The 14,868-nt window shown below is 39.1% G+C and overlaps 2 protein-coding genes across 3 annotated transcripts in view; both read left to right on the plus strand.

The window, feature by feature from the left end:
* The first annotated feature begins 460 nt into the window (after window positions 1-460).
* LOC126390471 (bifunctional apoptosis regulator-like) lies at window positions 461-13,364 on the plus strand. 2 transcript variants are annotated; one of them, XM_050044795.1, is made up of 9 exons: window positions 461-569; window positions 2,311-2,611; window positions 3,824-3,922; window positions 4,292-4,385; window positions 7,474-7,646; window positions 7,902-8,046; window positions 9,832-10,011; window positions 10,531-10,727; window positions 11,841-13,364. In XM_050044795.1, exons 2-9 carry the CDS (start codon window positions 2,319-2,321, stop codon window positions 12,031-12,033), a joined length of 1,374 nt encoding a protein of 457 aa, XP_049900752.1. In that variant the 5' UTR covers window positions 461-569; window positions 2,311-2,318; the 3' UTR covers window positions 12,034-13,364. The 2 variants fall into 2 exon arrangements, with proteins under 2 accessions (XP_049900752.1, XP_049900751.1); XM_050044794.1 differs by lacking the exon at window positions 461-569 and adding an exon at window positions 626-823.
* A 1,408-nt stretch (window positions 13,365-14,772) lies between these two features.
* The window catches only part of txndc11 (thioredoxin domain containing 11), a 15,968-nt gene continuing 15,872 nt past the window's right edge, over window positions 14,773-14,868 (plus strand). Inside the window, exon 1 of the mRNA XM_050044518.1 lies at window positions 14,773-14,836. The gene's annotated coding sequence lies outside the window, so the exon portion shown is untranslated. The remainder of the gene's footprint in view (window positions 14,837-14,868) is intronic.

Here is a 14,868-nt window from a genome sequence, read left to right on the forward strand (position 1 = left end):
ATGGTAAAATAAAACTGCATTTTATTAAGTGTTCAACCTAAAATCAAAATCTTTTCACAAGAAACATTCCTTTTAATGGGAAATTTCAAGTGAGATCATAATGTATACAGTTAAAATGGGCCAAAAGCTAAAATGGGAAATTTTTCTAAAAGTGAAACCAGGATGTTTTTAGGCCATAAAATTATGACTTATGCTAGTGTGTGCTAACCTGTCATATTACAGATATTTCTAATATTTTTTCACAATATTAAAGTGCACAGACAGCTAACATTATCTGGCTTTAAAGGACATTAATTTAGTTACTTTCACCACTGGATATAACACAAAACACATAGTGGTCTCCTGTGCATGCAGAGCCAACGTGTAAAGTTAATAGGTTACTGTTAGATAATTATCGTGGTCAGGACACCATAGTTGAGGTCACAATCTGAGCTTCAGATGTGATCTGAACTTTGAGCTGCAGCAGCCACATGGCGGAAATCAGCTGGCTTTACAACATCACCGAGGAAGACTTCGGACATCACCTGTCCTCTTCTCCTCCAGCTGCAGGCACGCGTCCTCAGGGATAGGTGAGCGTGTGACCAATGACGAGTGTTATCAGGTACCCGCATGACACGCCGACGTGCGCGTGGGTGTGTGCGTGGGGCTTTCCACCAGCAGCAGTGCGGAGCCATGGCGACAGCGATCCAGGCAGAAATATCTATCAGCAACATGCACCGTTTGATTCAGGGCTAAGTCACGATAAACAGACTGAAGTTATTTCAACCACGTTGTTATGTCGTCCCCCATCTTGTCACCTGTCAGACACCGTTCCTGAGGCGAGGTAAAAGTGTCCGTTTGTTGAATAACGTTGGATAAGTTAGCAGTTACGTTACTCTCACTTAACGTTAGCTTTCATTTCCTGTCTAACTAGCATGTCAGTCTTTAAGCTAACGATAGTAAGTTATATATTTGTCTCTAATATCAGTGGGGTTTTTTTTATAATTACAGTGCGGTAACGTTACATGTTTTTGTTGCTCACCTAGCTAGTAGCAGAAGACTAACTTAGCTAGTTACAGAGTACAGCTAACGTCCACAGCAGGTAGTGATAGCTACTTCTTCTGCTATCAGAGTAGTTTGCTATATAAGATGTCGGTGTCTCAGTAAACGTTATAGCTTTCTGTTTTCTGTTTAGTATCTGCGTAGTAGTTTGACTTAATGCTATCATTGCCCGAGTCCTTGTTTACCAAATACTTAAAAAATGAATGTCACGGGGTGTTAGAAATATCCGCATAGCTATTCCTCACCCATACGAATCTGTTTACTCATAACCTTACTTCAGTTTACTTATTGTAGTCCTGTGTCACTCAACATACCATCATATTAAAGGTCTCGTCCTGTGTTTTTGCATGTTTTAGCTAGCTCCTTGACCAGAAATTATGCAGACTTACATTTATACTGGCATTTTTTAAATGCTTGCTGTGTGTTTATAGATTCTCAGATGTTTTCCTGACGACTCAGTCAGCAAACCTGGTTAAATACATCACATCAAACATAAACCTGTGTTATTTTATTGTCAAAGTTACATTATCTTCTTAGAGTAAAGTCGTCCAGGCCTTTCAAACCAATCTGTAATTAAAATTCCTATAGTGCTGAAACAATAAGTCCATGAATCAAGTAGTAGATAGACAGGACGTTAATCTCCAACTATTTTGATAAGCCATTGATCATTTTAGTTATTTATCAATAAAAAATGCCAACCGCTTTCAGGTTCCAGCCTCTCCAGTTTGAAGACTTTCTCCCTTTCTTAGCTTAATATTATTCTAAGCTTGGTTTGAACTGTTGTTAAGACAAAAAGAGACATTTGAAGACATCAGCTTGAGCTCTAGGAAACTCTGATGGACATATTTCACTATTTTCTGAGATTTTATAGATTAAGCGCGTAGTCGGTTAATTGAAAACAATTTTAAGTTTTATTGTTATCAAATATATATATAATATATATAACTCAAGAGTTTGCTAATGTTAGCCATTGACTTCCTGGAAAAATACATTTAAAATTCCCAAACAAACGCAAGAGCATGGGTTACAAAATGATTACTTGTGATGTTAAATACATGTAAATTGTAGTAAAATAGGACTGGCCTGATAACAGAATGGACCCAGGCAAATGTAGGATACAACAGTGGAACAAAAGTAGGACTAAAGCACCGGTCCTTTTAATTGCTGGTTGTCTTTTAGAAGCTTTTAGAAAATGTACCTGTACCTTAAACTTGCATCGCTTGCTCCCTTTAGGTCTTCTTTTGTAACCTTGTTTCTCCTCTTATTCAGACTTGGATATGTTGCACCAGATGGAGTGGGATTCATCAGATGATGGCTGTGAAGCTTTAATGGATAACCCCCCTCACCTGTCCGAATCTCCTCAGTTGAAGCCCTCCACCACCAACATCTCGGAACACGAATTCTCGTGCCACTGTTGCTATGACATATTAGTGAACCCCACCACCTTGACCTGTGGCCATAACTTTTGCCGCCACTGTCTTGCTCTGTGGTGGGAGTCATCTCATAAGAATGAGTGCCCAGAGTGCCGGGAGAAGTGGGAAGGCTTTCCTAAAATCAACATCCTGCTGAGGTATGCCTTTCACAGCCAGATCATATCAGAGAATGAATGTTTGGTTTTCTGCTCTGACCACAGTATTCACATTTCTCTCTTGTACAGTAGAGAACAGAGACCTACTGTACTGACAGCTTCGAAAGACAAGTGTGTGTGTGTGTGTGTGTGTGTGTGTGTGTGTGCTTTATATAGTCATGGTTTCACAATATAAGTAAAGCTAGTTTTGTAAGCAAAAGTCACATTATTAAGAAATGTCTTTTGTTCAGTGGTCAGGAATTTAGGGACAAAATTAAACCCATGTAAGCACAGAAACATTTGTTTATCCAGAACTTGAATGCCCATATATTTACTTTCTATTTTTTACTATAATAAGTAAGAGGAAGCAAGTGGTTGTCATCGCACACAAGAAAATGGGAAGTGATGTGGTTTACAAGAACTAGATGTGAACATGGGCGGTTATGAGACAGTAGGCTGCTGGGCATAGATATGCAAAGGGCTGCACAACCTCTTCTACACAGGAGCAAGACACACAGACTTTATGGTGGTTTTGTGTCTCTTTGAAGTTATTATGCATCTTTTGGGGGTTTGTCTCCTTGTGTTTGTTTTGTGTCTTTCTGTGGAAAATTTGTGTCTCTTTCAGTTAAGTTTGCATCTGTTTTGGTTGTTTTATGTCTCTTTGTGGCCATTATGTTTCTTTTTTTGTTGTTTTGTGTCTCTCTATGGTTATTTTTTTAATCTCTTCTGGGTCAGTACGTGTTCATTTTTAGAGATTTTGCACTGACACTTTGGGCCCGTGCTTGATAGGCCCACTCAGTAATTGATCACTTGCCCAAGTGAGCTGTACAAAGGAGGGAAATTTCCAGATGTCTAAGAGTTTCATTTAACTCCATAAAGCAGACTCCTGTGGCTGAAGGTTGACCAGCACTGTTGGGTCAAGTTCAACACAGAAATCATTACAGTGTCTGCACTTAGACCTGACATTGTGATGTATCACACATAAGTGTACCTGTGCTGACCGTCGACTAGGAAGAATAGGGGGCACAATTTATCACAATTGCTAAAGATTTTCCTGAACATGGTTGTGAAGCATGAGCCAGGTTGGTTGATGCCAAAGAAGAACCCAAAGAACATAGCCATACCTTCACTGCCCCCTTTGCTTGTTCTTTTCTTGTTGTACATTTCACTTCCATCTACTAATTTCACTTGTTAAATTAATGCTCTCCTTTCTAGGGATGCAACTGACAAACTGTTCAGTGAGGTTGTTCAGCGGAGGAGAGAAGAGATCCAGGCTAACCCCAAAATTTCCCGCAGCTTGCTGGCCTTCCAGAGGTATGGCAGTATTATCTATAGTACAAGCCATTTTGGTGGAAAGCTTTGTGTCAGCTTAGTATACTCTGAAAGAATACACCATTGATTTAGCACTACACTCCCACAAAATGGTCAGACACATGATGGACAGTTTAAAACAAAAATAATCAAAATAGATGCAGCAGTAAACAGATATCACCTTTTTCTTTATTCCATGCATTCTTCATTTTGTCAAAACGGGGTGCATACATTACCCACAATGCAACTGGAATGGAATCCTTGTGATGATGATGTTATTCCCATGAACTTGCCTTGTGACAGTCTAATCTGTTCACTTATATTTGACACCTTTTGTGACCTGAAGCCTCCATGAACTATCTATGTTTTTAGGTATGGTGACAACTTGGGTAGATCCAGGACAAACCAGCACAAAGGAGCAGGTTTCTTCTTCTCTGGAGTCCTGACTGCACTCTCATGTGTGGCTGTAAGTACACAACAGCAGTCAGAAAAAAACACAATCACCCTTCATGTTTATCACGTTATCTTGTGCGCTTTGAATGAAAACTGGCCCCAAACTGATGCTGTGGTACCTAGTTACCTTCTTACCTGTCTATCAGGTGCCACTGATACATTGACAGTGCGTCAGTGACGCTGTGGCAACAGTAGATTTTTAGCTTTAGGGCATGGTCACAAATAAGCGAAATTAGCATTGGTGAAAATTTGCCTCTGGCTCACTTCCATTCAGTGCAAGCGAAGGGACGAACAAAACAAATTTGCATCTACGCATCCCGTGGAGTTCAGCTTTGGTGAACTTTGAGAGGTGGAGACGCAGCCTCAGCCAGCAGCAAAGAAGTATTTGTGGAGGAGACATTGATTGTTGCTGTGTTTAACCAGCCACGTACTTTGATATTGGCCATGAAAAATACAAACTGCCCCACATGAGAGATGCTTCTTGTTTGGCAGTGAGTGGGGAGACAAGCGTAGAACAAAAGAAAATGGAAAATGTACCAATGATGACATTATATTTTGCAGTATTTATTAGCAAGCCAGCTAACATTAGCTAGCAAGCTAGCTTTCCGTGTCCATCACCATTGCCCACATTCACCCATGTGTGACTGTGCCCTTACACAGATTCATCAGGTTTTGAGGGTGATGTATTGATGAGGTACGCAATAATCCAAGGGATATCATGTTAAAATAAGAACACTTAGGGACTAATCTAACCTCACTTGAACACAGTTTTCTTATAACGTTTTTCCAGTGAATGGTGTGATTGTGATTTACCTTTCGTAATGAAAAATAGAAATTATGTTGTTAAGACCTGCCTCTTGAAAAAGTTTGGTATAGAAGCTTATTCTGTAACAGTCATTGTAAGTTGTTGTGGAGAAGAGTTATAAATACCAACAATGTTAAACAAAATACATTTGAGCAGTTGCTTGGTAAAAAAAAAAATCATACTGTATGAGACACATTTTTCAGTCTAGAGTTTGAGTGCATTATCAGTATCCAATTGGTACTTCACTTTGCAATGGTGTGTCACAAATCAGTGTTATGTTGTAATACATAATGTCTCACTAAAGAGTTTTTTTCCCTTGTGCCCATGTTTTTACTCCATGATATTGCCAAATGTGCCTTTGGAGGAAATAGTAGTAAACCTGGACCATTAAAGGTTGGTCAATGACTTTATTTTTAGATTGTTGTATATTGCAACCAAAGCTTTTAGCTTTTAACAGCAGTGGTATGTAATATTTGAAGGTTATCACAGTAGTAGATGAAGAAATCGGTTTTTCATTTCATGTAGACAGACTGTGTTTATTTTGTCCATGTGGCACTCGGGACCAACGTCATTGTGTGTCTTGCAACGTGGCAGTAAATTTGCGTGTGTGTGCACTCCTGGGAGCATGTAAATAAATGAGAGCATGGTCCTGTTTTTGACCCCAGTTCAATAATGAATATCATTATCGAATCAGGCCTTTTTTGTAAAAGGGAGCTCTTTGTGTATAGCATCAGTTTGTTTGTGATGTGTTTGACTTTTTTCCTTGGCTCATGAACAGTACTGGAAAATAATATTCCCTGGAAACTGAGATTTGTATCGTTAAATCATTTGGTAATAGATAGATGCTGATTGATCAAAATCATGCAAACCATGTTATCATGTAAATAGGGAAATAGGTTTCAGGATGAAAATACCTTATGTTATTATTTTAAGTGAACACTGAGCTTCAATTTAACCAATATTTACATTTTAAGGTAGGCTAATGTGACGTCATACGCCCACCAGTCCCTTGCAAGTCTGGGTTCACCTTTCCTCCAGACTCCTCTTTATTGCATCCTCATTATCTAGTCTTTCACCAGAAAAACAATCTCCTGCAGGACTATTTACAACTTAATAACCCACACATAACTATTAATTTTCTTTGGCAGAGAATACCCTGTAAATGCATTCAGTTGTCACCTGTGCATATGTACTGATATTTACCAAGGTGAAGTTATAGTTACTGTTTTAACTGTCAACCTATCATGGTGCTAGTGTTGTCACAACACAGGAAATTCTAACTTCAATACAATACTCTGAAAAGTATTGATATTCTGTACCACTTTTGATACCAAGGGGAAAAATTGACAATGAGGGCATGAAATTGATTCAATTTTATTAAAAGACAAATATTACAAGGCTATAACATGACAAAGATTACTCTTCTTTTCTTAGTTACTAGCAGAGAATGACAGATTGATTGTAGTAAATATTAACAATGAGAGAGAGTGAAAAAGCACAGCTGAAACGGGTGTATCAGTATTGCAGAAAATGAGTTTTGAAACAGTTCAAATATTCAGAATCAGTATGCATCGATTAATTAGTATTTTTGACGACATGACATGGTGCCAGATGGACACTGGGCATGACGACTCGCTATTTTTACAGCAGTGGGTACATGCATGTAGTTGCACCAAAGCCTTACAGAGTTTGGTCTTAGACTGTGCACGTTATGCAATAAATTCTCATAATAGTGCAAATGAGATTTAGTAATTAACTGTTTATAAAGATGTGATAAATGGAGCATTTTATCAAATCATACTTAAGTTAAGGAGTGAATCGGGGCGTCGGTGGCTTAGTGGTAGAGCAGACGCCCCATATACAAGGCTGTTGCTGCAGCGACCCCGGTTCGACTCCAGCCTGTGGCCCTTTGCTCCCCTCCCCCTTTCACACTTGTCTGTCCTATCAATTAAAGGCTGTTTTTAGTTATACTTTGAGTAATCATGCTGCTTGAGGTTTGAATCAAACATATATAGTGATCTTCGGTGGCTATGATTTCTTTGTGCAAGACACAATAACTGGAAGTATTGTAGGCTAAACCAGAGCTGTGAACTGTGGGACTAGTTGGCACCAGTCTGGCCAGTGAGGGATTCCAGCCACTGTGCAAACCTGTTAATCCCCTACTCCTCACCAACAACAGTTTTGTGAAATAAATCTTTTCTTTGCATCTAAATATGTAATGTATCGTGGTGTGGTATGAGCAGAATATGAACAAGTGTACACTGTATCCTTGTTTGTTAATATCGTGTGTTCTCAGGTGATGGTGCTGGTGTATCACTGGAGCGGTGGTGTGGTGGAGCAGCATGACCTGTTGATCAGTAAACCAGTGTCTCACTGGACGCCGGAGGAAGTCGTGTCCTGGCTGGAACACTTGGGGCCCTGGGCCCAGCTTTACAGAGAACCCTTCCAGCAGGAGAGCGTCAACGGGAGGTAAATAAATGCTACGGGATTTTACTTCAGCTTTGTTTCCTTTTGTTACATCCTTCCTTCCTTCCTTCCTACCTTGCTTCCTTCCTTTGTCTGAAAACTTAGTTTAGCCACATTTATTCATCTTTGAACTGTAGTACTGTAGTTCATTGTTCTCTACTGAGGTTTAGACTTGCACAGACGACACTTATTTTACAGAGCATGAAGGTCATGTTGTGTTTCATTGTGTTATGCCTGGTGTGGATTTCTTCACTTTAGGCTACTGTTGATGCTGGGAGACGAGGAGCTGTTAAAACCTCCTTACAGCATTGAAAATCAGGCTCACAGACGGGCTGTTCTAGCTGAGTTGGACAGAGTTAAAACCCTGGGGGTCAAACCTCCACAGAACCTCTGGGAATACAAGGTAAAGAGTCTTTTCTGCTTCAGATCACACCACAAAGAAACGTGATCACTGACCTTGTCAGTGTTCTGAATTTTGCATCTTTGGTTTGCAAATAAGAACCCTGTTGCAGTTAACTTCCCTTACTGGAAGGACGTGACTACTTCCTTGTTTGAGTAAATATGAAGTGATAGTACCTCTGAACAAGTGTGTGTAAAACATCTTGTTTTGTTTCCACTTTCACTACAGTAGCATGCACTAGTAGTCCTAACATCTATTTAAGGATGTGACCTAGGGCTGCGGGGTATATCGATTATACTCAATGTATCATGGCATGTTCCACATGGCTTGGAAAAATTACAATATTGCAGACTTCAGGTATGAATTGCCACCTCATTTTTTAAGCCACTGGCATGAGACTCGCTTTGGCATTTTGGTTCTCTCCCTCTCACAGACACAATAAGAAAAAAAAACATTTCACAAACATGATTCATCACACGCACTCCCCCGTCCCCCCAGTCCACTGTCTCCTGGGCAATAGTGTGTATGCAGGCGAGGCATGTGTTTTGTATCTGCAGTGCTCCAGTCTGCGACTATTTAGTTACATTTTGCGATCATGGAGCACCAATGCAACTTGCGAATGTTATTAATATATGAACTGAAGAGCTGTTAATTCGTCTCCCGCTCACAGTGAATAAATTGTCATGTTTAACGACATCACTGTAACGTTTTAGCTTTCCGCTAACTGCTAACAGCAAACAGCAAACTGTTGACTGAAAGCTCCAAATTCACAGCAAAACATCAACATTTCTGGCCCAATGAGAGCCAGACACTTCAAAATAAAAGCACCAGTGGTTCCACTTTGATTTATTTCTTTGTAGGAAAACTTAATTTAACTTTATTATAACAATACGTTTTTATAATTTTACTATAACAGTACTTAATTGAACTTTATTGAACTTATTTTTATCTTTGTTATATCAGTACTTTCACTTTATTTTGGAAGTACTCAATATGCCTTTGTTGTAACAGTACTTTCTAAACATTATTATATCAGTACTTTATTTAACTTTATTTTAGTAGTACTTCACTTAACTTTATTGTAACTGTACTTTATTTAACCTTTTTGTAACATACTTTATTTAACTTATTGTCATTTTATTTTATTTTAATAGTACTGTATTTAACTTTGTTATAACAGCACTTGTTTTTAACTTTATTGTAACCAGGGTTGCCAGGTCAGCTTATTAGCCGCGACTTTGGGTTTGTTTTTTGGTAAAGTCGCTTACAAATATTGGTTGTCGCGGGTTGCGGTTTTTTGGGCTTGTTTCTAAAGTGGAGTTGCTTATTTGGGCTTGGGCTTCCTTTATATCCGTCGCTTCTTTTGGGCTTGTTTCCATAGCCCTGGTTGCTTGTTTCTCTCCCAAGGTCTGGCAACACTGATTGTAACAGTACTTTATTTATCTTAATTACAACAGTTTAACAGTATTTAACCTTATTGTAAGTGTACTTTATTTAGTTAATATTTTAGTAGCCTGCAGTAGTTTAGAGTAGATTTAAAAATATCAAGATATATATTGTTTATCGAGATACAGCCTAAAATGATTACGATATTATTTACAGGCCATATTACCCAGCCCTAATGTGACCTTTTCTTTTAGTGTTTCACCACAGTTCCGTCATTTAAGAAAATTTTCTGTAGTTGAGAGTTTTTATAACTTAATCTCCAAATAGTGTGTTTGTCATATTTCTTGCATGAACAAATGTCCTCTTACTCAGTATAATTGTATTTCTCTCACTTTCTGCCAGGCTGCTAATGCAGGGAAGTCGCTGTTCCTGCTGTACGCACTGAAACGCTCCCCTCGTCTCACACTCTTCTACTTGTATTTGTTTGACTACTCTGAAACCTTCCTGCCCTTCCTGCACACCTGCTGTCCAGCTATCACACACATCGGCCAGACAGTGGAGAGCAGCTTCCTCAACACACAGGTAACACTTTAATACAGTATTAGAAAATGTGTTTTAAGAGGTAAAAATAAAGTATTGATATGCACAGGACCTGCTGGTGGCTAATATTCAGATTATGATGTTCTATTGCACAAAGGAATAAGATAGATCAGACAATCCTTGTTAATAGGATACATTTTTTGTTGCTTTTCATAGCAGAATATTACCAGACTTATCTGCCAATTAAAAAAAAAGGAATGTAGTAGCGCTATCTCAGTGTAGTTTCAAATTTTGATATAAATGGTACCAAAATCTGGTGGATCCAGGTCATCCTACCCAATGCCATTCTTCTCAACACATGTACACACTGTAACATAAAAAGATAAAAATTAGAATATATCACCACTTAGTCTAATTTAATTGAACATATGATTATTAATCAGCATGTAGATATGTTGTAACTTTTACTCATCTGTCTTATATTCATACATGTTTTAATTTGTTAAGGAGCAATTCCCAACCATCATCTTTTGTTGTCTGTGATGTTCCCGTGTTTGTTAGTTGGAGCCCAGTTGGCGACAGTGGGCAGAGTTTCTTGTCAAGTACCTCCTGCTTCCATATCAGCTGATAGCAGAGTTTGCCTGGGACTGGCTGGCCGTCCACTACTGGACATCTCGCTTCATTATTGTTAACGCCATGCTGCTGTCAGTGCTGGAGGGCTGTGCCTTGTGGAGACTCTGGACAAGAGCCAGCATCAGGTATACACGGGGGTGACCCGGTGCTTTCTTTGTGTGGTCTCTTCTTTTAGTTTTCTGTTTTTAAATACATTTTAAATGTAACTCAAAAACACTTGAGAAGCAACATGCATCCTGTCAACAAGAACAGACTGCAGGATGCAGAGCAGTCATTTCTAAACTCAAGGGAAAATAGAAAATAGTGATGTAGCGTTTGGTCGTGCTTCCTTGTTACCTAACGCAAGAATTGTTTCACACTAAAAGGGTTGCATGTATTTAGAAATTCCCACACTACTTGAACATCACTGGGAAATTTAATTGTTAGGTCAAGCTGCATGTGAAGTTACGCCTGGTTCAAAGATCAAAGATTCGCGACAAGATGAGTTTAGACTTGCAAGCGCTAGTCTTTAACGTTCTAAAAACCAAATCAGTTTGCCGAGATGAGACAGTGTTTCATCTCCATATAAATAAACTATACTAGCTATACTAACTAACTATAAACTATGTATTTTATTTTGATTTCCGGCTTTCCAGACTTATTTTGTAGCTGAACATAATTTGTAGCTTCTTAAAATATGAATGAGAATAGTGATAGGGAGACAGTTGCTTTTCTACCAGCGCTGATTAATCAGTCAGTGAGAATGTGTGTGTGACACGCACACATACAGCGAGCAGCAGCAGCAACGACCCACCGTCTGACACCAACACACTGTGAGAATGCAGCCCGAATACATATCGCAGCCGTGGGATGTAAATGAAACAGACTCGGGCTTGGTGGGGATGGAGGGCTGTTGTCAGAGAATGCTGCAGCAAGCAAACACCCTGTCTGCTGACAGTTTATAACTGACTCAGCCAGCAGACTTCACTATAAGTTGATTTGATGTTAAAACAGATAACGTGCCTTACATTCTAAAACCAGCCACTGGCAGCTTGACAAGCTTCGTTGCAGGCGACACCATCAGCCAGCTTGAGTCAAGCTTAGACAGGCCGGTTCACTGCTGCAACTTTCCTCTGCAACGTTTTAAAATTGTTTCGGTCTCTTTGCAAATCTTTGTGCTGACCTTTGCTTTACAGGTAGGTCAGTTCCTGTGGTGGACAAAGCTACATGCTGTAACTTGTATCTTCCACTTTCCTCAGGTCTCTGCCGCGCAAGATGTGGAACCACTTGTGGAAGGTGTTATCTCAGGGCTTTGCCTTTGCCCTCCTGTGGCCTTTTGTCCCTCAGTTTGTGTGCAACTGCCTCTTCTACTGGGCTCTCTACTTCAGTCCCATCATTAATATAGACCTGGTGGTGCAGCAGCTGATGCACCCGGAAACACAGGCGCCGTAACAAACTGCATGTAGTCAGCGCCCAGCTAATGCCGTACAGTTCACAGCAAATAAAACCGCCAGAAATCCAGTTGCTGAAGAGGAGACGTGTTTATTTTCAGCAGTGTACTCACATGAGACTGGCCTTTTTGCTGTGGAAGGGGAAGTTTTCTCGCTTCCAGTCTCTGCTGGATGGTTGCCATGTGGATCAAGAGGGCCACTGAGCTGTTGTAGGAGACAAAACCAACAAGATGAGGAACAGTGAAGTATCTGTTAAGCTATTGATTAGGAAAGATTACTGTAGTGATCTCTCTGCGTGCACAGTGCATTCACAAACCACATTGCCTAAATGGCTCAGAGGGCAGTTATGCAAATGATAAGTCATGTTCAGACACTGTTGGTAGTAAAGTCTGGCCTCATGAGGAGTTTTCTGACAGCTTCATAGCACCGAGACGACTGTAGTCCAATTGAAGGTGAGCTTTTTTACGCATATACAGACTGAACATAGAAGCGAACAAGTATATATAAATTAATTTTTGACCTCTTTTATTAAATGCCTTAATGGCATGTTATCCACAACCAGTTAAATGACCTCCTACTTTAAAGTTATCAGTTTGAATAAAGCAGTGTTCTAGTGGAATATAAATCCTTATTCTGCATGAATTTCAATCCCTTCTTTAAATCTTTTTAGTGCAGTTTGCAGTCTGGCTTTGACTGCGATCCTGGCGCCACAGAGCTGTCTGAAAACTCACTCTATGAGGTTTGGTAACATGATTGTGAAATGTGTCAAATGTCGCTGTTTGTAGTTCTGCAGCCAGATGAGGACAAAAACACAGTCTTTGTGAACAAACAATGAAGGGCGTCCCTGGAATTCCAGGCGTTCATTTCACAATACGTGTGGCACTTAGATTTGAAATGATACATATGTTCTTAAAAAAAAAAATTGAGACGCTGATCCATCCATCCATTTTTGTAACCGCTTATCCTCTTGAGGGTCGCGGGGGGGCTGGAGCCTATCCCAGCTGACATTGGGCGAGAGGCAGGGTTCACCCTGGACAGGTCGCCAGACTATCACAGGACAAATGCTGAGATTTTTTCTAATTTTTATGATTTTAAGGAGAAACAGTTTGTAGCAGATTTTATTTGCTGTTACTGCCGACAAATTGTGTTGCACATTGTTTTTATTGCTCAAAAAGATTTTGTTCGCAGTGTATGTTTCCATGTGACAGGTAGGGAGGGCTAATCAAAGACTTTGTTTTTTTACATTATTCATTTGCACTTAAAAGTTTACACTGTGATTTTGTTCTTTAATGTTCTATAATGACAAAGAAAAAATAAACATTTTTAATAATATTATCCTGTCGTGTATTTGTTTGCTGGACAATTTAAATGTAGTGAGGATGATTATGTGTATAAAAATGGTGTCTGGATGTAATAGGCTGAACTTCAAAAATAGAAACATTACTTATTGAACAAATGCCTGTCTTCGCAAATACTTGTTCAGTAGCCATCCACACAGTTACATGCAATATTTAATTGATTCCTATGGAGGAGATTCACATCACAGCGGGACAAGAAACAGACTAAACAGGTCAGTAGCAGATAGAGAATTGTTTGAAATTAAATGATGTGGAAAAAATAAGAAATGTAATTCTATAAAGCTACTGTATACAATATAAACATTAAAATGCCAGGCCCAATTAAAAATATCACGAAGACACGTTTCCATTTTAACTCACTTCATCTCTAACTGTTATGCTTGACCTTTAAAGAAGAGGTCCTCGGTCAGATTTAGTTCTATTAATCTATAAATACAATTAACTTTCAAACATCTTTTCCTCAGGCTCAGCTGTGTGTCCTGTAAGCCATATGTTAATAACATAATTTCAGATAATGTATATTGTGTATTTTACAATATGCCAGTGACATCTTTTATATAATGCATATTGTGTGTAGTTAATTTATATATTTTGTGCATTTTATACAGTACCATTTCTTTTAAAAGGATAATAGATAAAATAGTAGATATTGCTACAGGCTGTTGTCTTTGTATATTTAATAGATTACATTAAATATATGAATAATTGATGCTGTGTATAATACAGATGGTTATCTTGATGGTCTGAAAAGTACAAAACAAAAAAACGGACTGTACTGGAAAGTTTCACAACAAACAGATGAATCAGTAATAACATAAATGTGATAAATAGATTAATAAATATATAATGTCAGGTGAGCCGTCCATCCCACTTTAACAAGGAGAGTTTTGTATAATTTGTGCTGTCTTCTTATTATCTTGTCTGTCCTTTGTGAAGTAGTCAAAGACTGTAACATTTAGATAAATAAATCTTTTACAGTCTATGAAAGATGCTTAAATAGTAAAACCCTGCATGTAGAGAGGTGATATATCAATAAAGTTTGATTGATTGAAAACTTTAAAATGGCCGCCCTCTAGTGTTCAACCGCCGTCATTGCAGCAACGGTTGTCGCTATAACAACGTAGGGACTGTCTCAAAAGAGCACGTAAGACTTAATACGCAAAATAACTACAAACACAATTATTGTACACAAATTAAAACTTCATAATTATTTAGATGTTTAACGCAAATCTGTCTAACTATATTTTTTGTACCTAGGTTAATGTTTTACCTACCGCGCGCTTTTAAATGGCGGACAGCACTTTAGGGTCTCTCCCTTACGTCATTGTTGCGGAAGTGAAAAGTCTACGTGGGGAAGAAAGGTTGGTCTGACCGTGTTCAAACACCAACAGCACCGATGCCCAATCCAGGTTAGCTCCGTCCCCCCTGTCGAACCAGTCCTCCCCGCCCCCCCCCCCCCCCCCTTAGGCAAATGGACG

Source organism: Epinephelus moara, chromosome 5 (genome assembly GCF_006386435.1).
Source record: "Epinephelus moara isolate mb chromosome 5, YSFRI_EMoa_1.0, whole genome shotgun sequence".
Taxonomy (NCBI): domain Eukaryota; kingdom Metazoa; phylum Chordata; class Actinopteri; order Perciformes; family Serranidae; genus Epinephelus; species Epinephelus moara.